Raw genomic sequence first — 25041 nt, 5'->3', positions numbered from 1 at the left:
CTGATTTTTCCAAGCACCACCATGACTTTTTGACAAAGATTTTATTTTCTAGCTTGCCTATAATAAGAATGGACACACTTATTGAGCATTACGTAGTCACCTAAAGTTGCCATCGGTCTGGTTTGCCTTCCATGTTGCGAAAGCCCCATTGGGAATAACGACTTGGAAATGCTGAAGAAAACTGCCAGATATCCCATATCAGTTGGGTGGAGACAGCACTGACAGTGATCAAGGTTGACAATTCTCAATGAACTCTGTGCCCATTCATTGTGAATGTGCCCATTCATTGTGAATGAAAAATGAGTGAATGAACTCTGTGCCCATTCATTATATTGAATACAATACCCAGTATATCTTGCTTGGGGATGGCTTGTTACTTGCAAAATCGAAGATTTTTCAAGTATATTAGTTGGTATTGTGCGTTATTACTTGGCAATTTTTTTTTTGTTGATCACTCCGGTTTGTGTGTGTATTTGTGTGTTTGTCTGTCCGCTCACTTGTACTTTCCTACAAGTCACAATTTAAAACCGATATTCATGAAACTTCACCAAATGGTAGAGTTGGTGGTCCGACAGAATCCTATTTCTTTTTTAGGTCAAAAGGTCAATCACTTTTCTTCAGATTTCTAAAATCCGCAATTTTCATCTGATTGATTTGAAATTGAATAGGATTTTCATATCGGCGAACTGAATTCAATCACCAACTATTTTTGAGGTCAACATAGGCCAAAGGTCAACTACTTTTTTTCAAATTTCTAAAATCCTCAATTTTCATCTGATTGACTTGAAATTTGAATCTGATTTTCATATCGGCAAGGGAATTAAACCACCAATTATTTTGCAGATGACCATAGGCCAAAAGGTCAACAACCTTTTCACATTTCTAAAATCCTCAATTTTCATCCGATTGACTTGAGATTTGAATAGGATTTTATATCGGTGAACTGAATTCAACCACCAACTATTTTTGAGGTCAACATAGGCCAAAGGTCAACTACTTTTTTTCAAATTTCTAAAATCCTCAATTTTCATCTGATTGACTTGAAATTTGAATCTGATTTTCATATCAGCAAGGGAATTAAACCACCAATTATTTTGCAGATGACCATAGGCCAAAAGGTCAACAACCTTTTCACATTTCTAAAATCCTCAATTTTCATCCGATTGACTTGAGATTTGAATAGGATTTTATATCGGTGAACTGAATTCAACCACCAACTATTGTTGAGATCAACATAGGTCACAAGGTCAACATAGGCCAAACCTCAACCACTTTTTTTCGAATTTCTAAAATCTGCAATTTTCATCCGATTGACATGAAATTTGAATAGGATTTTCATATCAGGTAATTGAATTCAACCACCAACTATTTTTGAGATCAACATAGGCCAAAAGGTCAACAACATTTCCAAATTTCTAAAATCTTCAATTTTCATCTGATTGACTTGAAATTTGAATAGGATTTACATATCAGCTAACTGAATTCAACCACCAACTATTTTTGAGATCAACATAGGCCAAAAGGTCAACAACATTTCCAAATTTCTAAAATCCTCAATTTTCATCTGATTGACTTGAAATTTGAATCTGATTTTCATATCGGCAAGGGAATTAAACCACCAATTATTTTGCAGATGACCATAGGCCAAAAGGTCAACAACCTTTTCACATTTCTAAAATCCTCAATTTTCATCCGATTGACTTGAGATTTGAATAGGATTTTATATCGGTGAACTGAATTCAACCACCAACTATTTTTGAGATCAACATAGGCCAAAAGGTCAACCTTTTTGAATTTTTAAAGTCCTCAGTTTTCATCCAATTTACTTGAAATGTGAATAGGATTTTCAAATCAACTGACTGAATTCAACCACTAACTATTTTTGAGATCGACATCGGCCATAAGGTCAACATAGGCCAAAGCTCAATATCCTTTTCATATTTCTAAAATCCTCAATTTTCATCTGATTTACTTGAAATTTGAATAGGATTTGCATATCAGCTAACTGAAATCAACCACCAATTATTTTTGAGGTCAACATCAGCCAAAAGGTCAACATAGGCCAAATTTCTGAAATTTTCAATTTACATGTCTGAATGAATTTTCATTCTGTCTGTCTTGCTGTCTCTCTGTTTGGCTGTCTGTCAATCACCTGAAGGTCACAATTTTAAACTGATCGTCACCAAACTCCACCAGATGATAGTTGGTCATAAGGAAGAAGCCCATTGATTTCGAGGTCAAAGGTAATGTTGAAGTCAAATTTCTAAAATTGTCATTTTCATCTGATTGACCTGCAAATTAAACAGCAATTGCATAGTGTATCATTGAATTGGGAAACCAACAATTTTTGGGGTCAAAATGTCAAAGGTCAACCCAAGGTCCAACTTCTAAAATCAGCAATTTTCATCTGAAAAATGAGCAATTTTAATCCGATTGACCAGAGCTTTGATTAAGATCGTCAATTTAAATCTTAATGAAATGGACAATTTGATGTATCGATGGCAACTTTGGGGGGAGGGGGGAGGGGCGGATTTTGCTTGACGTCTTCGCTTGATGACGGAAGTATCATGCTCTGCTTGACGCCTTCTTGTTCTGTATATAACACAGTCGTGGCCAAAAATATTGGCACCCTTGCACTTTTTTCAAATAGCTCACAATTTTCTCTAAAAATAAGTTTAAATTGACTAAATAATTTGGTCTCCACAATTCTCTATTTCACTGTTAATATTACAGAACCTTTGTTTTTGATTCATAACTTAATATATCCTTTTAAATCGGAAAATAAAAAGAAATGGCATTGACAAAATTATTGACACCCTGGACTTGATATTTGGTAGCACAGCCTTTGGACAAAATAACTGCAGTCAAGCACTTCCTATAGCCATGAAATGAGCTTCCTACACCTCGTCACTGGCAGTTTGTCCCACTCTTCTTGTGCAAACTGCTCCAGTTCTCCCAGATTTGAAGGGTGCCTTCTCCCAACTGCTGTTTTCAGATCTCCCCACAGGTGTTCAATGGATTTAGATCTGGAATCATTTCTGGCCAGTTCAGAACAGTCCAGCGTTTTGTCCTGAACCATTCCTGGGTGCTTTTTGAAGTGTGTTTGGGGTGATTGTCCTGCTGCAAGACCCATGACCTTCGGCAGAGACCCAGCTTTCTGACACTGGGTTCAATATTGCGCTCCAAAATGCCTTGGTAATCTCCTGATTTCATGATGCCGTGCACACATTCAAAGCACCCAGTGCCAGAGGCAGCACAGCAACCCCAAAACATCACTGAACCTCCTCCATGTTTGAATGCAGGGAAGGTGTTCTTTTCTTTTAAGGCTTCATTTTGTTTTCTGTAAACATAGAGATGATGTGCTTTACCACAAGCTCTAATTTGGTCTCATCTGTCCACAGGACATTCTCCCAGAAGGATTTTGGCTTGTTGAGGTGTGTTTTGGCAAACTCCAGTCAGGCTTTCTCATGTCTCTCATCAGTAGGGTCCTCTGTGGTCTCCTACCAGAGATCCCCCTTTCATGTGTTACGGATTCGTTACTTCCGTCTTTGTGGTTTTCATCCACTGGAAGCATTTTTAGTTTCATATACTATTATTGTTACATTTTGAGTGTGACATGGAGATAACTGTCTTCAAAGGTAAAAATTGGTGTTTCAAAAGAAAAACGAAATGGATCGGGAGAAACCGGAAGAGGAGGAAGAAGAGGCTTGAGCGGATCAAGTGAGATCGGGAAAGAAAGGCCGATCTGCTTCGAGGTGTCGAGCGGATGCTGGTACATTGGTCACGAGCGAATATTGGTTTCCCCGGGAAAGGGATTTTTGTGACAGTGTCGTTATTGTTGTGGCAGATAAACCTGCGTGACGGGTTTTGCTTTTGGGTCCGAAAGTGAATCATTGCTGGAGAGCAGGGACGTCTCCATTACGGTCCCGTCCGCCATTTCACCTCCCACCAGCCATTTCACCTCGCACCAGCGATTCGCCTGGTTCTCGTGTGTGTCGTGGATTTCGCTTGGGAATTCGCGGTTCTCCGCTTGGGAACTGCTGCTCGTTCATGTCAGCGTCATTGCCTGGTGAACTGAAGGTGTGAATTCCCAGTCGCCTTTTGGGTGAACTTTTACCTGACCGACGTCGGCCCGACCTCACCCAGCGGCTCTTCTGCAGCGTCGACTGTCAGCCGTCCAGGGTTCAGGTCTCAATACGACCTCTTTCTTGTGATCACCGGAGCGTGGATCGCCTTTGGCCTGGTGTCGTGACAGTGACTTTGGGGGTGTTACAGTTCGCTCACGTGGAGTACTGTGAGTTATTGAGTTAAGGAACTGGTGGTACCATCATAGGAATTATATGGTGTTTGCTGTGCAATTGAGGTTCTTGTACTTGCGCAAGTTGTTATTATTGTGCGATTTTAAGACAATACTTTGGTTTTGTAACAACTGATTTGTGTGGTTTCACCATTGGTCATTGGCACACATAATAGCACATCTTTCTGCCGTGACTCCTTTCGGGGCTCGGAGGTGCACCGTGACTGGGATTTGGGGAGGAGCAAGTAACACATGGAGTTGGCGACGGATGGTGCGAGTTCAAACTGTCATACCTTGTGTCTGAAGGTCAGCTTGAATCTGTTTGGCAGTTGATTGAGGTGCTTTCTCCACCATTTGAATAATCCTTCGCTGCAATCTTCGATCAAGTTTTCTCTTGCGGCCATGTCCAGGGAGATTGGCTGCAGTGCCATGGGCCTTAAACTTCCTGATAACATTGTGTACGGTGGACACCAGAAAATCAAGGTCTCTGGAGATGGATTTTTAGCCTTGAGAATGTCCATGCTTGACTACAACCTTGTGTCTGACCTCCTCAGACAATTCTCTGGTTTTCTTTCTTTTCTCCATGCTCATTGCGGTACACACAGTGACACAAAACAGCAGAACGACTCACTTTCTCCATTCAAACTGGTGGAATGAGTGACTTTTATATTGCAGGCACCTGCAACTCACCACAGCTGAGTTCAATTCCAAAGTAATGGGGATAGAGGCACTGTTGTCTCGAAGCAGACTAGCTCACCCCTCCCAGCCCTTTTTGTTTTGTGAAGAGACATCTTTCTACATTTGTCTTGTTTCAATCCAAGGGGCTGGTTGTTCTGCTTTTTGTTTTCGTTGTGTAGCCCCCACCTTGAGTGGCCCAATGGGTTTGTGGCGGGCAATATCGCATAAAAGTAAATATAATAAAGGAGAATCACCTGCTTGAAATCTAATTATTTCTAACAACTTATAAAAGGTGCCAATAATATTGTCTGCGCCATTTTAGGACTTCTTTGTGGAATAAGCTAAGATTTAGTAATTTTTCAGCTTTTTTGTTTTGTTTCACTGCAAAGCAATACATTTGTGGATACGAAAATATTTTTTTAATTTCAACAATTTTCTGGAAGAAATTGTGCATCATTTGAAAAAAGTGCAAGGATGCCAATATTTTTGGCCACGACTGTATATATATGTATATATATATACTTATTGAACTATATTAGCCCATGGCCTATGAGGCATAGGGGAGAGCACAAGGGGTTGACAAGATGGATACATAAGCAAACATTTTGATAGGTTGGGGTTTTTTTTTTGTATACAGAATCGAGGCTCGTGAAAGAGCTAACATTTATCACACAAACAAATCAAACAGACAAACAAACAAAGTATATAAAAAGGGGAGCGGTAGACAAGATGGGGAGAGAAGGGGAAGCACATAAACACAACATTTGAGAGCAGGGACATCGGGAATGTGTGAGAGGGAGAGGGCTTGGGGGGAGGCGGCATGGGAAGGGGGGGGGGGTGTGGGAGAAGTATAAACACAAGGACACCAAGGACTTCCAGGAGAGAAGTTGGTATTTCAAAAAAGTGGATTTGGGGTGAAATTAGTGGGGGTAGAAAAGATCAAGGTTTTGGATGGGGGAAGATAAGAGATGGTGGTGAACAGCTGTTTTAAAGACCTGGAGGGAGGAGTGGGATTGAAGAGAGTGAGGTAGTTTGTTCCAGAGGCGGGAGAAAAGAGGAATGAAGGAGTGAAGGTGAGCAGAGAGTCTTGATTTTGGCAGTTTTAACCATAAGAGGGTTGCGGGCAGATCTTGTGCGACCTGTAGGAATATTTGGGGGACAGAGCCCAGAGAGAGCTGGAGGAGCAAGGCCGGAGAGGAGACGGTAGAAGACACATCAATGAATTGGGAAACGGTTGTAGAAAACGGGTGTGGGTGTTTAACGGGTGTAGAAATGATCATTGTTTTGGATGGGGATTGAGCTGAGATTGTGAACAGCTGACCTGAAGACCTGGACGAAATCATAAGCAAAAGAGATAAAGAGGATTTTCCTGCTTTTAGTTCTGCTGTATAAGAAGAAATGCAGGTTCACACGTGGCAACTATAGAAGCATTACCCTCCTTTCCATCATATGCAAGCTCTTCACTGGAGTCATGTTGAACCAACTATGGCCAACCATCGAAGCTTTCCTTCCTGAAGCCCAGTGTAGTTTCTGGGGTGGTCACTCCACTACTGACATGTTTGTCCTACGCTAGCTCCAAGAGAAGTGTCGTGAGCAGAACCAAGGCCTTAACCTCATAATTATGGACCTGGTCAAGGCATTTGACTCTTTATCGTGAGTTGAAATAGCATCTCAGTAAGATGGGTGTTCCACCCAAGCTTGTCAATATCATGACAAGCTTCCATGATGTTCACGAAGTTCCACGAAGCACTCGGTCTCAGTTGGTGGTGAAACAGCCGATTCCGTCAACCTAACATTGGGTCCCACATAGCAGGAGTCGTGTTGAAGGACGCCTGCCTAGATCTTGAAATTGAAAATAGAATCTTCTTCTTGAGGTGTTTCCACTCTCAAATCCGAGTGAAACTGAATTTCCACCTGGATGAAGCTCCTCGTGTTCAAAGTCTGTCCTTCCAGCACTGCTGTATGGCTGTGAGATGTGGGTGACCCTGGTGCACCATCTCAGGAAATTGGCACACTTCCATCAAAGATGCTTTCGCCAAATCCTCGGCATTAAATGGGAGTTCATGAAATCCAACAACGAAGGGCTCAACCTCGCAAAGTCTGAGCATTACGATAACGATACGTTGCAGCCGAGCGCTGGTTAGGACATAGCTGCCGCATGCATGACCTTCGCCTGCCCAAGCAAACCTTGGTTAGTGAGCTCAACATTGGCAGCCGAAAGAGGGGTCATCCCAAGCAACGTTGGATCTAAAGCCCTTTGGGTTGTAAGATGGCTGGTATGACTCGCCAGCGGACCACAGACGAGTTACGCCACTGGGTGACCGGAGTCATTCCTTCATCGTTTTTAGAATTAAAGCAGTCATATTCTTGGATGTCCTAGTTTTATTTCCATTTACTTTTAAACCTCATACCATAATCCAAGTAATACTCCATCTTTGTCTTTCCCCAATTTTTCAATAACTTCGGCCGAAGAGCAATCTATTATCACTTTAATTTAACGTATTTTGACCGAATCGTGATGGTGATGATTATGGGATATTCTTTACTGAAATGAAACTATACCAGACTCTCCTATGTTATTGTTACGTTTGCGGGGGTAGAGATGAAATACCTTAGTGAAGTCAGGAATATATAGTTTAGCATGGACCGTGTGACACGAAGAAGAAGAATCTCCATCTAGTAAGTAGGCAATGTGTATAGAATAACATCGTAACCTCGTCTCCATTCGAGTTTTTTTGTTTGTTTTTGTATACAAGATCGAGGCTCGTGTAAGAGCTAACATCAATCACACAAAAAACATACAATAAAGGGAGCGGGAGACAAGATGGGGAGAGAGAGGGAAGCACACAAGTACAACAGCAGTTGGTTGGAGCTATGCTAATTAGGTAGGGTTTAAGGATAAGCCCCAGTGTGTAATAGCTGTCCTGTGATTTTTTTCCCTTCTGTTTTATTTCATCAAAACTCGGCCCCATTGTTACAACAACGGCCATTAAACCAACATTGCCGACAGTACCCGCACATTCCATCGGGCAAGTAAATCCTGCCCCACGACCAATGATGTCATCCGAACATTCCTGAACAGCGGCTAGACTCCGCCTTGATGACTCATAGCAGAGAAACCACACCCCGAGCTTTGTGACTGGTTAAGGAGCCATCGGATGATGTAATGGGACGTCAGGATTGGTCGGGGAGTGACGTCAGTGAGGGACAAAGGAGGGTGGATCCCCCCCCCCCTCTCTCTCTCTATGTCCTGGGCTGCGTGGCGAGCGGGCACATTTTTGGCTCTCTCTCTCTGTCCTGGGCTGCGTGGCGAGCGCGTACATTTTGGCTCTCTCTCTGTCCTGGGCTGCGTGGCGAGCGGTCGCATTTTTGGCTCTCTTGAACTGGCTTCATGACAGCTGCACTTTGTGCCATGGGTGCCTGAGAAACATCGGACCTGTGGGGGAGTTCTTGTGGACAGCTCCCATCGTAAGGAGGAGGGAATAAGAATAAGGCGATGGTTCGGAGAGCTTGTTGCGCTTCCGACAGAGAGGAGAGCGAAAGAGGACCGCCTGCACGAGTTGCCTCACGTTGGTGGCATCGTGGGGAGCGACTCCGCTCCATCTTGTGCATTTCCCGTGCGGTGGTTCTAGGCAACCCCACCAAGTGCTCGTCGAGACCAGAGTTGAGTGCCGGCCCGCAGTAACATTATTTATTTTTACTTTCGTTATCCCTTTGTTTGTATATGAGTCTGAATGGAGGCGCCTCAATATAGGAATTAGTTTTACTTTACCTTTCGTTTTGTTATCCTTGCATTATTTTCATTAAATTCATTGTTTGTTGCATTTTACTTCCTTGTCATGTCACTTTACTTGTTTGTGGGTTCGAGTCATTAAACCCTGTGGTGGCCGTCCGATTAGATAGGCTCCGGGCCTTTCCCACGTGTGCGAAAAGATAATCCTGCCAAGTTCCGAAATACGCCTTGGAGTTAACTGTTCGGCTATCTGTCCAAGGCTGTTCTTCATCAGCTATGGACTTGACATTATAAAGGTAAGTCTTATATTTGTGTCATTAATACAGTAGTTGTTTTTACCTTCACTAGAGGAGACTATTGTATTTGGGTCTGTATGTCAGTGTCTTCGTCTGCACAGAACGTGAGTGCGTATTAATTACATAAGTCAATCCCTTTACAACCCGAAGACCAGAGGACCCAAAAGACCCCGAGGACCCAAAAGACCCCGAGGACCCAAAAGACCCCGAGGACCCAAAATACCCAGAGGACCCAAAAGACCCCGATGACGAAAAATACCCAAGAGACCCCTCGGACCCCAAAGACCCAACACAAGGAGTACTCAAGTGACCCCTCGTACCCAAAATACCCCAAGGACCGAAAATACCCCAATGACCCAAAATACCCCGAGGACCTAAAAGATCCCGAGGACCCAAAAGACCCCGAGGACCCAAAATACCCCGAGGACACAAAAGACCCTGACCTGAGGACCCAAAATACCCTGAGGACCTAAAATACCCCGAGGACTTAAAATACCCCGAGTACCCAAAAGACCCAGAGGACACAAAAGACCCCAAGGATGCAAAGGACAAAACTGCACAAACACGTCCTGGAGAGGGTCTGCAATTTGATTGCTTTGTTTTTGTTTTTAAAATAATAAATGTGTAAAATCATGATCGTTTTGATCCTGTATAAATATATTATCATGTTTGGTCCCATTATGTCCTTTCGAATTTAATTAGTGTTACCATGATGTAGACTACAAGAAAGATGTGGTGGTGTGGCGGACACAAAAGCCCACTGGCGTGGTGACATCATTCCACGCACCAAGTGGGCGGTGGCCACGCCCGAGGGGTAGGCGTGGCCTCATGATATACACCGGGCGACCAGCCCGGAGCATTTTCAGTGTTACAGTGTAGTCTTACAATAAAGACGTTTATATGTTACCGCTTGTCCGCTTCCTCCTTGCTCACAAGCAGTGCGCGTAACGCCGCGCTTTACTGGTGACCCTCGACGTTGGATCTGCCGTAGCGATCCTTCCGAACACGACGCCATTGCAATGGCCAACGACAAGGCAATGGCGATTAAACTTCCCGAATTTTGGGAGGCCCAGGCCGAAGTCTGGTTCGTTCAAGCCGAAGCCCAATTTCAGCTTCGGCGCCTCACCAACGACGACCTGCGCTACTGCCATGTCGTCGCCTCCCTCGGGCCCGGCACGGCCGCTCGAGTTGTGTCCGTCCTTCGCCACCCACCGGACGGCCACAAGTACGAGGCACTCAAGCGGCTACTCCTAGCCACGTTCGGCCTCACGGACGACGCACAGGCCGACCGCCTCCTGGATCTCCCCGAGCTCGGTGAGACGCGCCCGTCGGTCCGAATGGACCATATGCTGTCACTGTTGGGCGACGAAGCCCCCGGTTCGCTATTCCGGGCGCTTTTCCGGCGCCAACTTCCAGCGCAGGTTCGCCTCGCGTTGGCCGGGACCGAGCTAACGGAACCCCGAGCATTGGCCGCCAAGGCGGACAGGTACTTCGCCGCTTCGGACACGCGGGCAAGCGTCGGCGTGGCCGTCACGGCCCTCGACGCTGATGTTCAGCAGCATGTTCCACAGCATCAGCTTCTACAGCGCGCTGATGTTCAGCAGCATGCTGATACGCACCTCGTGAACGCCGCCACGCCCCGCCCACCGCCGCGGGGAAACCCGCCAACTCCACCGGCCTGGCGGAGCCAGCCGCGCTCCTCCAGCTCCACCACCTGGTGCTGGTTCCACGCCAAGTTCGGCCACGAAGCTCGGCGGTGTCATCCGCCGTGCTCCTTCAACGGGTCGGGAAACGCCCGGGCCGGCGCTCAATAGTGGCGATGAGCGCCGGCCGTTCGAGCAGCCTGCTGTTCATAACGGACACCTTCTCCGGGCGCCGTTACCTGTGCGACACGGGAGCGCAGGTGAGTGTCATTCCCGCCGGCACGTCAGACAAGCACGCCGCGGGTGGGGGCCCCGCGCTGCTTGCCGCGAACGGGACGCCCATCCGTACGTACGGAAAACGCTGCCTCTCTGCGGTTTGGAGGGCAGGTTTTCCGATGGACGTTCGTCACCGCCGACGTGCCCATGGCACTGCTTGGCGCGGACTTCCTGTGCGCTAATGGGCTCCTGGTCGACGTCAAGCGCAGACGGCTTGTCCAGGCCGAGACGTTCAGCTCGCTCGCTTGTGCGTTGCCCAGCTCAACGAGCGGCTTGCCAAGCGGCTTGCCGAACGATTCGGTTCCGGCCACGTTGGTCTGTACGCTTCCGGCAGCGGACGCATTCACCCGCCTCCTCGCCAGCTTCCCGGCCCTCACGCGGCCCACCTTCTCGGCGGGGGCCGTCAAGCACGGGGTGGCCCATCACATCCCCACCGTCGGGCCACCGGTCTACGCCCGGGCACGCCGCCTCGAGCCGACGAAGCTGGCGGTGGCAAAAGCGGAGTTCGCTACCCTGGAGCGACTCGACATCGTTCGGCGCTCAGAGAGCGCTTGGGCGTCGCCGCTGCACATCGTGCTGAAGCCCGGCGGGGGATGGCGACCGTGCGGGGACTATCGCCGTCTCAATGACGCCACGACTCCCGACCGCTACCCCGTCCCCCACATTCAGGACTTTTCCGCCCGTTTGGCGGGCAGGTCCTTCTTCTCGAAGGTGGACCTCATACGCGGCTACCATCAGGTCCCCGTCAGGCCGGAGGACGTCCCGAAGACGGCGGTCATCACGCCATTCGGACTCTTCGAGTTCCTGCGCATGCCCTTCGGTCTGAAGAATGCGGCTCAGGCGTTCCAGCGACTGATGGACAGCGTCCTGCGCGACTTGGATTTTGTCTACGTCTACCTGGACGATATCCTCGTCGCCAGCGCGTCCCGCGAAGAGCACCTACGCCACCTCCGCACGCTCTTCGAACGCCTGGGCCAGCATGGCCTGATTGTGAACCCCGCAAAGTGCCGGTTCGGCGCCGCCACAATCGATTTTCTGGGGCACCGTGTCACCAGGCACGGAGCCGTCCCCCTGCCGGCCAAGGTGGAGGCGGTGAAGGGGTTTCCGCGCCCCCGCACGATCAGAGGGCTGCAGGAGTTCCTGGGCATGGTGAACTTTTACCATCGGTTCCTGCCCCGTATCGCCCAGCTCCTGCGCCCCCTGCACGAAGCTCTCCGAGGTAAGCCGGGCAGAGGCGACGTTACCTGGACCGAGCAGATGGACACGGCGTTCACGGGCGCGAAGCTCGCCTTGGCTAACGCCACCATGCTCGCGCACCCGGCGCCCGATGCACCGATCGCCCTCACCACCGATGCCTCGGACTACGCGGTGGGCGCGGTGCACGAGCAATGGGTGCGTGGAGCTTGGCAACCGCTGGCGTTCTTTAGCCGGCAGCTTCGCCCGCCCGAACGCCGTTACAGTACCTTCGACCGCGAGTTGCTCGGACTTCACTTGGCGGTCAGGCACTTCCGCCATCTGCTCGAGGGCCGGGCGTTCACTGCCTTCGTCGACCACAAGCCGCTGATCTTCGCGATGGGCAAGGTCACCGAGCCGTGGTCGGCCCGGCAGCAGCGTCACCTCTCGGCCGTGTCCGAGTACACGACGGACATCCAGCACGTCGCGGGGAAGGACAACCCGGTGGCGGATTGCCTTTCCCGGGCCGTCGCCCACGCAGTCCACCTCGGCATCGACTATGCCCGGATGGCAGCGGACCAGGCCGCTGACCCCGACGTCCAGGCCTTGCGGACCGCCGTCACGGGCCTCCGCGTCACCGAGGTGCCGTTCGACGGCGCGGGCGTGGCCCTCTTGTGCGACGTCTCCCTCGGGCGTCCTCGCCCCATCGTGCCCGCGGGCTGGCAGCGCCAGGTGTTTGACGCCATCCACGGCCTGTCCCACCCGGGCGCGAGGGCCTCCCAAAGGCTGATCGCCGACAAGTTCGTCTGGCATGGCCTCCGGAAGGCCGTCCGCGGCTGGGCCAGGACGTGCCTCGCGTGCCAGCGCGCCAAGGTGCACCGGCACACACAGGCCCCGTTGGCCCCGTTCACGGTGCCGGAACGCCGGTTTGACCACGTCCACGTGGACCTGGTGGGACTTCTGCCCCCCTCGCGGGGTTTCACCTACGTCCTCACCATGGTGGACCGCACCACCCGGTGGCCGGAGGCCGTGCCCTTGGCGTCGACAACGGCGGCCGATGTCGCGCAGGCTTTCATTGCCACCTGGGTCGCCCGGTTCGGCGCCCCCTCAGACATCTCATCCGACCGCGGCCCCCAGTTCACCTCGGAGCTCTGGGGGGCGGTTGCGCAGGGGCTCGGGGTCCGGCTGCACCGAACCACGGCCTACCACCCCCAGGCTAACGGCCTGTGTGAGCGATTTCACCGCTCATTGAAGGCCGCGCTCCGGGCCACCCTCCGCGACGGCGGCTGGGTCGACAGGCTCCCCTGGGTCCTGCTGGGCCTCCGGACGGCGCCCAAGGAGGACCTGCGCGCATCCGCGGCGGAGTTGGTCTTCGGGCAACCGCTGCGGGTGCCGGGCGAGTTCCTCCCCGACTCCACAGCACCATGGTCCGCGGCACAGCAGCGCTCCGCTCTGCAAGAGACCGCCCAGAGGTTCGCCCCGGTGCCAACGGCATGCCACGGGCACCCACCGACGCACGTCGCCCCGGAGCTTTGCATGGCGGAGTACGTCTTCATCCGCCACGATGCCCATTGGACACCACTGCGGCCCCCGTACGACGGGCCTTTCCGCGTGCTGGAGACCGGGGCGAAGCACTTCACCCTGGACATCGGCGGTACTCCTGACCGCGTTTCGGTAGACCGCCTCAAGCCGGCCCACCTCGATGTGGACCATCCACCGCCAGTGGCCCGACCCCCACGTCGGGGCCGCCCTCCTGCGGGCGGACCCCTGGCACCGCCCAGCCCCGCCGCCACGCCGCCCCCCGGTCCTGCACCCATCCCAGGGGCAGCCAGGGGCATCCCACCTGGCATCCCTGCACTCCGGACGCCGCCGATCGCCAGGGGGCGCTTCGGCCGGGTCATTCGTCTGCCCCGCAAACTGGCCCTCCAGGTGCGCGGGAATTCTGGGGGGGCGCGTGTGGCGGACACAAAAGCCCACTGGCGTGGTGACATCATTCCACGCACCAAGTGGGCGGTGGCCACGCCCGAGGGGTGGGCGTGGCCTCATGATATACACCGGGCGACCAGCCCGGAGCATTTTCAGTGTTACAGTGTAGTCTTACAATAAAGACGTTTATATGTTACCGCTTGTCCGCTTCCTCCTTGCTCACAAGCAGCGCGCGTAACGCCGCGCTTTAGTGGTAACGATGCACTAATGCACGTGTTTTGTTTGTTGTTGTTTTAAAACCGAGTCCGTCTATAATGTAGTGTTATTAGAATGCGACTTTGTATTTAAAAAATCACACAAAATACGAACAAAGACCTGACGAGGCTCTGCAATCTCAGGTTGCTCTTTTATGCGAGGTACTGTATTGGTGGTATCTGTGTCTGTGTGTGTCTGTGTTTGGTACAAATCCACATGTGGTTTCCCTTTTCCCGAGATCCCTCTTGTGTAAATTTCTTCTTTAATTTCAAATTATTATTGAGGAGTACTTTGCCTATGGTAACTGTTCAGCCCCACGTTTGTGACCCGTTCTCCAGGTGGTCCATTCAACACCTGCATGATGCTTGGAGTAATGGCGGCTTTATAATATATTAATCGCTATTTACACGAAGCGCTGAACAAGAGGACACAGTAACCTGTACTATTGTTATGAATACGTGGACTGGTTCGATTGTTTTTCTTTTTACATGTCAACACACCTCGCATCGTCGGTACGTGACCAACCTGTACTACCTGCCATTGGGTCCGCACTGCGGCGCGATTTGCCTCCGATCCGGTCCTCGTGCTGCGCGCGCGCCAGCCCCACGTGACCAGACTCGTGCTGCGCGCGCGCCCCCACGTGACCAGAGTCGCGGTTCCAATGAGCGCGCAGCACGCGCACGGATAACCTCGCGACCCGTGGGGATGAAACGAGCCGGCAGGACGATCCTCGGCAAAAACAACAACAAGACCACGTACACGGTAAGGGGCGAATGTTTGTATTTGGCGTCGGCCGGTCGCGTTTGGTTGCTGTTTGCAATGGTCGCCATGATTGGCGTCGTTTTGGGCCTCCTCCCCCCGCACCCCGGATGGTGCATGATGTGTTTGTGTTCTCTCCGCACCACCATCCCCGCAGCTCCCGGTGTAGACAGCGACCCCTTCGCTGCAGCTGCGCCATGTTGTGCTGCCGGGGTCGGGAGACTCGCAACGGCGTGGGTCCTCGTGGAGGTACCGCACCTGCCCCCGTACCCGCACCCGAGGGCTTCGACATGGTGGAGGTGCTGCCGGGCCGCGTCCTGCGGGTCCGACACGCGTTCTCGCCGCACGAAGACCCCGCGCGGGCGCAGCGGCCGAGGGATCGTGCACCCACGACCGTGCGCTGCCGTCGGCGTATCACGGTTTACAGGAACGGGCAGGTGTGCATAGAAGATCCGATCGACGATATCCCGAACGCGGCGACCGACGTCGAAAGCTCGTCGGGAGATGGTGGTGCGGCGTCGGAACAACAACCCCAGCAGAGGAGGAGCAGGAGGTCCCGCAAGACTAAGCGGACGGTGCTGGTGGACCGCGAGCGGAGCATCACCGCGTGCCGCGCCACCGACCCTGACCTGGTGCTCTTCTTCTTCCACGGTGTGGGCGGAGCGCTGGACGTTTGGCGGGAACAGTTGGGCGCGCTCGCCGCTCGGGGTTATGAGTGTGTAGCCCCGGACATGTTGGGCCACGGTGGAAGCTCGAACCCCACCGTGGCGGCCGCGTACACCTTCAACGCCCTGGCAGAGGACGCGAAGCAGGTGTTCCGCCGCTACGCCAAACGACGCAACGTCTTGGTCGGGCATTCGTATGGGTGCGTAATGTCGCCCTTTAATCACATGATATCACTTGGATATTCCTCATACACGTTTAGAAACTACAGGGAGCGTACAGTATTAACTCCAGGTATTGATCAGTGTTGGCTTGGGGTCCTATTAGGCCTGGATTAAGCCTGGTGTTGGCTTAGCGGTTAGGGTGCAGGCTTGGGATCCTATTAGGCCTGGATTAAGCCTGGTGTTGGCTTAGCAGTTAGGGTGCGGGTTTGGGATCCTATTAGGCCTGGATTAAGCCTGGTGTTGGCTTAGCGGTTAGGGTGCAGGCTTGGGATCCGAGGATCCTGAGTTTGAATCCCGGTCGATCGCTGAATTAACGCAAGGGGGGTTGACTCAGCCTGTCATCCTTCCGAGGTCGGCAAATTGACTACCAGCTCACTGGGATGAATGATCCCGTGTGCACCCCGATTTAGAATAGGTACACCTTATCCATGCGCATCATAAGAAGCGACTAAGGGTTGGCGACAGGAAGGGCATCCGGCCATAAAAACATTGCCTCAAACAGGGAACCATGATTGTCATGGGGCCCGCAAGGCTAACCCCTGCTCTCATGGGGAAAAATGGCCTTAAAACGATCATTCATTTTCATCCATTCATTGATTGATCAGGTATTAATGTTGATCAGATATTGAGTTCAGGTATTGATCTAGTATTCGAGGTTGAAAACCAAACAAGCAGCACATTCCTTGGTTGGCATTGTATCACTTGTCATTATGACATAACCATAGTCGGGATTATTTTCGAGTCGATTGAAAGGGCATTTAAATCCAAGGTGTATCCTACAGTGAAGTGAAAAAGTAAGTACACCCCATGCAAAGTTTTGACTTTTACAACATATTTCAACATACAGCTATTTGATCTTCATTTCAACAATATTGACAGATAAAGGTGATATAATATAACAAATATCATGAAACATTTACATTTTGTAGTCCATTGTATAATTTAAATAAACGTAAATGCAAATTTCGCAGGTGGAAAAAGTAAGTACACCCCGACATTTATCACTACTTCAAATACCTAAAATTAGAATCAGGTGCACCAGCTCAGGTGCAAATGATTAGAACATCGTTAGAGAGGATCTTGGAGGAACCTGTCTTATTTAAACCTCACACATTTAGTTTGGTTTGCTCTTTGTTGTTGAAGTGTGCGGCGTCACCATGCCTAGATCAAAAGAGCTCTCTGAGGCCTTCAGAAAGAAGGTTATAGATGCCTACGAGTCTGGGAAGGGATTTAAAAAGATCTCCAAACAATTTGAAATCAACCATCCGACTGTCCGGAAGATCATCTACAAGTGGAGAAGATTCCAAGCAACTGTCAACTTGTTCAGGCCAGGCCGCCCCAGCAAGTTCAGCCCGAGAGCAGACCACATGATGCTGAAAGAAGTCTCTAAGAACCCCAGAATGTCATCACGGGACCTACAGGTAGCTCTTGCCACTGTTGATGTCAAAGTGCACGAGTCTACCATTAGAAAGAGGCTGCACAAATTTGATCTACATGGGAGGTGTGCCAGGAGGAAACCTTTGCTGTCAAGAAAGAACATCAGGGCAAGACTAAAGTTTGCCAATGAACACCTCAGCAAAGACCAGCACTTCTGGAACAATGTACTCTGGATAGATGAGTCAAAGGTAGAGCTATTTGGCCACAGTACCAGAAGAGATGTTTGGCGAAAACCAAAGACAGCATTTGACCACAAGAACCTGATACCAACTGTAAAGCATGGTGGTGGAAATATGATGTTTTTTTTTTTTTTTTTTTTTTTTTTTTTTGTATACTGAATCGAGGCTCGTGAAAGAGCTGGTTTGGGGCAGCTTTGCTGCATCAGGGCCTGGGCAGCTCACCATCATAGAATCCACTATGAATTCTTCATTGTACCAGAGGGTGCTTGAGGATAATGTGAAGCCATCTGTCGGAAAGTTGAAGCTCAACCGAAGGTGGACCTTGCAACATGACAATGACCCTAAACATACCAGTAAATCCACCAAGGAATGGCTGAAAATAAAGAAATGGAGGGTTCTGGAATGGCCAAGTCAAAGCCCGGATCTAAATCCCATCGAGATGTTGTGGGGGGATTTGAAACGAGCTGTGCATGCAAGAAACCCCTCAAACTTCGCACAGCTGAAATTATTCTGCATGGAGGAGTGGGCAAAAATTTCTCCCAGTCGATGTCAGAGACTGGTAGACAGTTATAAGAAACGCCTACTTGAGGTTGTTTCTGCCAAAGGGGGCAATACCACCTATTAGAGCCAAGGGTGTACTTACTTTTTCCACATGCGAAATTTGCATTTATGTTTATTTAAATTATACAATGGACTACAAAATGTAAATGTTTCATGATATTTGTTATATTATATCACCTTAATCTATCAATATTGTTGAAATGAAGATCAAATAGCTGTATGTTGAAATATGTTGAAAAAGTCAAAACTTTACATGGGGTGTACTTGCTTTTTCACGTGACTGTATATGAATTGTATCATCGCCAGCTGTGTCCCACGTGTGCTTTGCAGCGTCTCTTTTTGCGTACACCTGGCTCACGAGTTCCCAGACCTGGTGAGCAAGCTGGTGCTCATCAACGGTGGAGGTCCTACGGCGCTCGAGCCCAGTGTGTGCTCTCTGTTCAGCATGCCCCCTTGTGTGTTGCACTGCCTCTCACCCTGCCTCACCTGGGCCTTTCTCAAGTACGTTTTTACCTCTGGCTCCATTGACGTCGATTTGATTTTGAAGGAGGAACCTTTGCATCTCAGTCATTTGCTGACCTTGAGTTAAATGCTCACCTTCACTCTTTCATTCCTCTTTTCTCCCACCTCTGGAACAAACTCCCTCACTCTCTTCAATCCCACTCCCCCTCCAGGTCTTTAAAACAGCTGTTCACCACCATCTCTTATCTTCCCCCCTCCAAAACCTTGATCTTTTCTACCCCCGTTAATTCACCCCAGATCCACTTTTTTGAAATACCGACTTCTTTCCTGGAAGTCCTAGCAGTGTCCATGTGTTTTATACCATGGGCATTGCATGCCCAAAAATGGGTGGGGCAGGGCGGCCATATTGAAAAATCTAATTTTGTCATATTTTTAGCACATATAAACTATACAGTTTGTGGTTCTATTATGCCTATTCTAACCATATTGATATAGACCAGTTGATTTCAGGTTCCCTGGAACCTCTAGTTTTGTCATTACTGTTGGCTCTTACACAAGCCTCGATCTTGTATACAAAAAAAAAAAAAAAAAAAATTATAATAATAATAATGCAAACAATGTTATATTTATCACGCTTCTCATAAGCATAACCTGATGTGCGCCTCAAATGGAACCTGCTTTGCAGGGCCGGATTTGCCCACCAGGGGGCGAAAGAGAAACAGCTGCTGAAGGACGGGCACGCTTTCAGCTTGTCTCCCTTTGTGTTGCGTGCCACTATGGGTGGCCAGTACTGGCCCGAAGGTGACGAGGCGTTCCACGCAGAGCTCACTGTGCCCACGCTCATAGTACACGGCCGACACGACCGACTTGTCCCACTAGAGGAGGACAAACGGATGGCGGAGGTACACGATGCCGCTTGCCTCAACCTGCATTTCTAACTGTCCGTTGTACTTGCAAAGACCTTTCTCGCTCAGCGTGCTTGTCGAGTACGTCGATGTCGTGTAGCGATGGCGATTGTGAAGTTCAGGTTTTCAGGTCGGATCCCTGGTCTGTCGCGGTAAAAGGTCAAACTATATAAGGTTTTAATACCCGTGGACATTTTGCACAGTGAAATTAATGACCAAACAACAACAACAACAGGCATTCAAAGGCCATTTTCCCTGCTAGAGCGGGGGTTAGCCTTGCGGTCCCCATGACAATCTTCTCCATTTTGCCCTATTTTCTGCATCTCTCCTTGTTAACCCCCTTGCCCGCATTTCTTCTTCCACCATCTTTAGCCAAGTCTTTCTCGGTCTTCCCCGCCCTCTACTTCCTTCTACATTCATTTCCATCACTCTTCTCAACCAGTCACTTTCATCCTTCCTCAACACATGACCAAACCATCTCAACCTGTTCCTCGTCACAGCATCAATCACAGGCTCTATTCCCATCAATTAATGACCAAACATTGGTATTTCAGAAGCGTTTCTTTACGATTCGTGCAGAAGTATTGCAAGAGATATTGACACATATATAAATAATTAGAGCGCATACCTCTGCCAGGCTAAACATTTTAGGTTTTGTATGCCTCTGATAGGACGGATCTGCATCCAGACCTGAACCGAAGTCTAATCGGCTTGTTCTTGTCACTTACCCAACTCATCCACCTCGTTTTGTCATAACTCGTCCACAACTTTTTGAGATAGGCTCACACAGACAAACATACAGCGGTGAAAACATGACCTCCGTCCACCTTCATTGGCGGAGGTAACTGGTGACGCCAACAACGCTAAACGTTTTATTTACCAATTTTCACTGGTGTAAGGTCACCGGTAAGTTCCACTGGTTGTCACTTCCTGCCAAAATAGAAGTTGACTTGATGTTGCTTGTTCCAGATTCTGCTTATCGCATTCCTCAAAGTGGTGGAGGAAGGGAGCCACATGGTCATGCTCGAGTGTCCAGAAGCCGTGAACACCCTTCTGCAGGACTTCCTCTTGTGGGAGTACCGTGACCTGGACTCTCCGCTAGCAGCGCAGCCGGTCAGGACCGAGACCAGCAAACCTTTTGGCATCACCGGCGGAGTTGCTGCTTAGATTACCGGCATGAGCGCAACCCTTGTGAAGTCATCAACTGTGGCAGCTAAGTGGGACCATCGAAAAGATCACAGAAGCTCATTTGCAAAACAATCGGTGTGACAACCTTCCAAGAAAATGGCGGTGCATAAAAGTCCAGCAAAATATATGATGTAATGCACCGACGGTCTTTTTATGTATGACCTTTTCTGATCGACCTTTTTATTCCTTATCATGTACATAATACTTGCCAGGAAATATTGATGGAAATCCAGCACAAATAATTTATTTATTTTATTTATTTTACTAGGCAGCTGATATCAGATTTGCTGACTCCGGTCAAATCCAAATTTGGTCAAAATCATCTGCAACTGCTATTCTAGTGATGATCGGGCACAATGGCCTGCTTCATATCGGTCTTTGAGGTATAAACTACCACCCTGGTGATTCACACGCAGGGTGAGGGAGGCATCAAAGTGTGTGACGTCCCTCGGAGAGACATTAAAATTGATGCCCGTCCACCGGCATTAGTTGGTGGCCGTCAATTATCCCACAGAGTGGGCGAGCTATCGCCGGCACCCTGACCAAATTGCAAGTTCCCGCACTGACCGACTGAGTCGAACGATAGGCTGGGCCATCCGGTTCGTGAAAGACTTGGGTCAATAACTTCCCACGAGAAGATGGAAATAATTGTGGCCGTTGAAGAAGAAGAAGTTGAGCCAGGTATTTAATGCACCTGCACCGAGTTTAGGATGTTGAAGATTCATTGGTCAAAACCAGTGAGACCACTGCCCAGTAATGAGAGATCAAGGTGGCAATGCCATCGTTTGACAGGAGGACGAGAAAGGAATTAAAAAAAACAAAACCCACATGGAATGAGATTAATGTTATTAAAATGTACTTAAAAATAGGTTCATTTTGCATTTTGTTGCATTTTTATGAGCATTTTGTTCAACTGTTGTGTAAATAAACATGGGTGACATGACTTCTGGTTGCAGGTCTGAATACGTGGCATGTTGGGTCGTGCGGTTCTTCCTTCCATTTCATCAAAACGAAGTTTTCCGGAGCAGATCCGTCGTGTCTTTGTTATATTTTCGTCCCTGTGTTTCCGTTTGTGTTTTTGTCCAATTTCCCCGTCTTTAACCGTACCTTGTTCTAACCAATAACCAATCCTTTCCCACCGTGAGGTGCGTAGGGCTGCCTAGGCAGTTTCATTGGTTGAGGAGTACAATCCTGGATGGGGCGCCACAACGACGCAAGCTACTCGAATGGCTTATTACCACAGTGAGCTGGTACTCATTTTGCCAACCTCAGAAGGATGACGGGCTGAGTCGACCCACCTGGTGTTATTTGAGTGGCACACCAGGGGCTAAACATCAAGACCCTGTGATCTTAAGGTAGCCACTTTAACCGTTAAGCCAACACCAGGCTTGGACATTATTGTGGTGTGCTGTATTGTCAAATCCCGAGGCACTCGGAAACATGGTGGTGGGATGATGATGTTGGAAAGAGGATTGACGAGAAGAGGAAGAAATTCAAGGAGTGGCAGAAGGCGAAGGGTACGGGAGCAGAAAAAGCAGAGCATGAAAGTTATAAGGCAGCCAAGAAGGCTGCAAAGAAAGAGGTAGCAAAGGCGCAGGAGGCATGTAGGAAAATGTTCGGAGAACGCTTGGATTCGGAAGAGGGTCAGAAAGCAGTATTCAGGATTGCAAAGCAGATAGCGAAAGAGAGGTGTGATGTGATGGGGGTGAGTTGCTTGAAGGATGAAGTGGGACAAATCGTTGTCGACCCAGATGGAATTAAAGGAAGATGGAAAAGATATATGGAAATGCTGTTGAATAGAGAGAATGAATGGGATGGCAACATAGAGAGTAACCCAGTTTTAGGACCGGCAGAGAAGATAACTGAGAAGGAAGTTGAGGAAGCGATAAAAGCAATGAAGGGTAGAAAAGCGGGAGGGCCGACGGGAGTTGTGGGAGATATGTTGAAGGCAGCAGGAAGTTGGGGTGTGAAGAGTATGACAGAGATCTGTAATCTGGTGGTGAAAGAGAAGGCCACATTCCAGTGGATTGGGAACTGAGTACCCTCGTCCCTCTATACAAGGGGAAAGGTGACCCTCTGGACTGTGGCTCGTATCGAGTGATAAAGTTATTGGAGCATGGAATGAAGGAAAGGGTGTTGGAGAGGAGGATAAGGAAGAAAGTGAACATCGACGAAATGCCGTTTGGATTTATGCCAGGAAGAGGAATGACAGACGCGCTTTTTATTGTGAGGCAGTTGCAGGAGAAGTACATGGAGAAGACGATTCAGTTGTTTTTTGGGTTTTTTGATCTGGAGAAAGCATTTGATAGGGTTCCACATGAAGTAGTGACATGGGTATTGAGGAAGTTAGGAGTGGAGGAATGGTTGATCAGAGTAGTGATGGCAATGTACAAAAGAGCGCGCACAGCTGTAAGGACGAATGACGGGAACAGTGGTGAGTTTGAGGTGAAGGTGGGAGTGCATCAGGGGTCAGTACTAAGTCCACTACTATTTGTAGCTGTGATGGAGGTGCTGGCTCGGAACGTAAAGGAGGGTTTACTGTGGGAGTTGTATGCAGATGATCTGGTGTTGATTGCAGAAAGTATGGATGGACTGAAGGAGAAGATGAACAAGTGGAAGGAATGTCTGGAGACAAAAGGTCTGAAGATGAATATCGGAAAAACGAAGGTGAGGGCAAGTGGTAAAGCATGTGGTGAGGTGGAAAGAACTGGGAAGTGGCAGTGTGCTGTGTGCAGGAAGGGTGTCGGAGTGAATTCCATTCAATGTACAATGTGTGCTGAGTGGGTTCATCAAAAATGTAGTGGTTTGAGAGGGTCATTAACCAGTGTGGCAGCTACATTCAAGTGTAAGGTGTGCACAGAGGGAGCTCTAGATGGAGGAAATGTTGAGTTGGATCTTGGAGACGGCATGAAGCTGGAAGTTGTGAAAACATTTTGTTACCTAGGAGGCATGCTGAATGGAGAAGGTGGATCAGACTCTGCAACGGTTGCTGGAGTGAGATGTGCATGGAAGAAGTTTCGGGAACTGAGTGGCGTGCTGACTTGGAGGGGAGTGTCGTTGAAGCTGAAGCTGAAGGGAAAGGTGTATGGTGCATGTGTGAGAAGTGTTGTGATTTGTGGGAGCGAGACATGGGTAATGAACGTAGAGCAGCAACGAAGGCTGGAAAGGGTGGACATGCGAATGGTTCGGTGGATGTGTGGAGTATTGTTGAGAGAGAGGAAGACAAATGATGAATTGCAAAATATGATGGGAATAGAGCCTGTGATGGATGCTGTGAAGAGAAACAGGTTGATGTGGTTTGGTCATGTGTTGAGGAAGGACGAAAGTGACTGGTTGAGAAGAGTGATGGAAATGAATGTAGAAGGAAGTAGAGGACGGGGAAGACCGAGAAAGACTTGGCTAAAGAAGGTCGAAGAAGAAATGCGGGCAAGGGGGTTAACAAGGGGAGATGCAGAAAATAGGGCAAAATGGAGAAGATTGTCATGGGGACCGCAAGGCTAACCCCCGCTCTTGCAGGGAAAATGGCCTTAAAATGCCTGTTGTTGTTGTTGTTGTTGTTGCTGTATTGTCAAATCTGTGTCCCTGTGAGTGTCTGGCCTACTCGCCCAGGCCTCAGGTAGTTGGCGTGCAAATCCTTATCTCTGATTTGACGTCGTGTGCCTTGTTCCACATTTTTCTCCCAAGTGTTCCTTTCATCCTCCTCAACTTCATTTTATTTCCCCCTCCTCGCTTCAAAAAAAAAAACCTTTAATATTTTCATTCCAGAATCAAAAATCATTAACTCATTCTGCCTGAATTTCTTTCCTTCATTCATTCTTTATCTCTTCCCTTTTTCAATACCTCCAAATCGAATCTTGGTTTCATGAATTGCTTCTTCCTTTGAAAGCTTTTCACAACATTTAAAAATGCTTCACTTTCCTTATTTCTCCATCAGAAACACACCACCTTTTCTTCATCACAATATATTACTCTTCTTCTTCACTAACTGTCTATTTCCCAAACCTGTCTCACTTTAATGCTTGGTCCATTGACTGGACCTAAAGCAATTCTTTCCTCTGTGCCTTCAACAACCAATCATGTCACACCTCCCATGATGTTTGTCTCCATATATCCAAATTGGGAATCATGAGAAGTCCAGTTTGTAGACGTTGCCTGCACACGATCATCAACTCCCCCTTTCATCCATTAACGTTGTCAAACCCATCCATGTCGGTACTCTCCCCCACATCATCTCCTACATTCCTGTGTCCTCCCAATCACACCCCTTCTCTGTGTCCCCTCTTCAGAATATCTCCACTTCATGTCTCCTCTTTCTGCATTCCCTGAACCCTAGTTCCTCACAGTTTCGCCCTGACCTCACACCTCCCATCGTCACCTTCCATTCTC

The 25041-nt window shown here is 48.9% G+C and overlaps 1 protein-coding gene across 1 annotated transcript; it reads left to right on the top strand.

Moving 5' to 3' along the window:
- Window positions 1-14890: 14890 nt before the first annotated feature.
- ABHD8 (abhydrolase domain containing 8) lies at window positions 14891-21598 on the top strand. The gene is made up of 5 exons (XM_068108608.2): window positions 14891-15039; window positions 15194-15901; window positions 18431-18601; window positions 19248-19464; window positions 20437-21598. Exons 2-5 carry the CDS (start codon window positions 15234-15236, stop codon window positions 20632-20634), a joined length of 1254 nt encoding a protein of 417 aa, XP_067964709.2. The 5' UTR covers window positions 14891-15039; window positions 15194-15233; the 3' UTR covers window positions 20635-21598.
- Window positions 21599-25041: the final 3443 nt, after the last annotated feature.

This window comes from Myxine glutinosa, chromosome 2 (assembly GCF_964187855.1).
Source record: "Myxine glutinosa chromosome 2, kmMyxGlut1.1, whole genome shotgun sequence".
In the NCBI taxonomy this organism is placed as follows: Eukaryota; Metazoa; Chordata; class Myxini; order Myxiniformes; family Myxinidae; genus Myxine; species Myxine glutinosa.
Note: the sequence above shows the minus strand (reverse complement) of the source record. Positions and strands in the feature narration are given on the sequence as shown.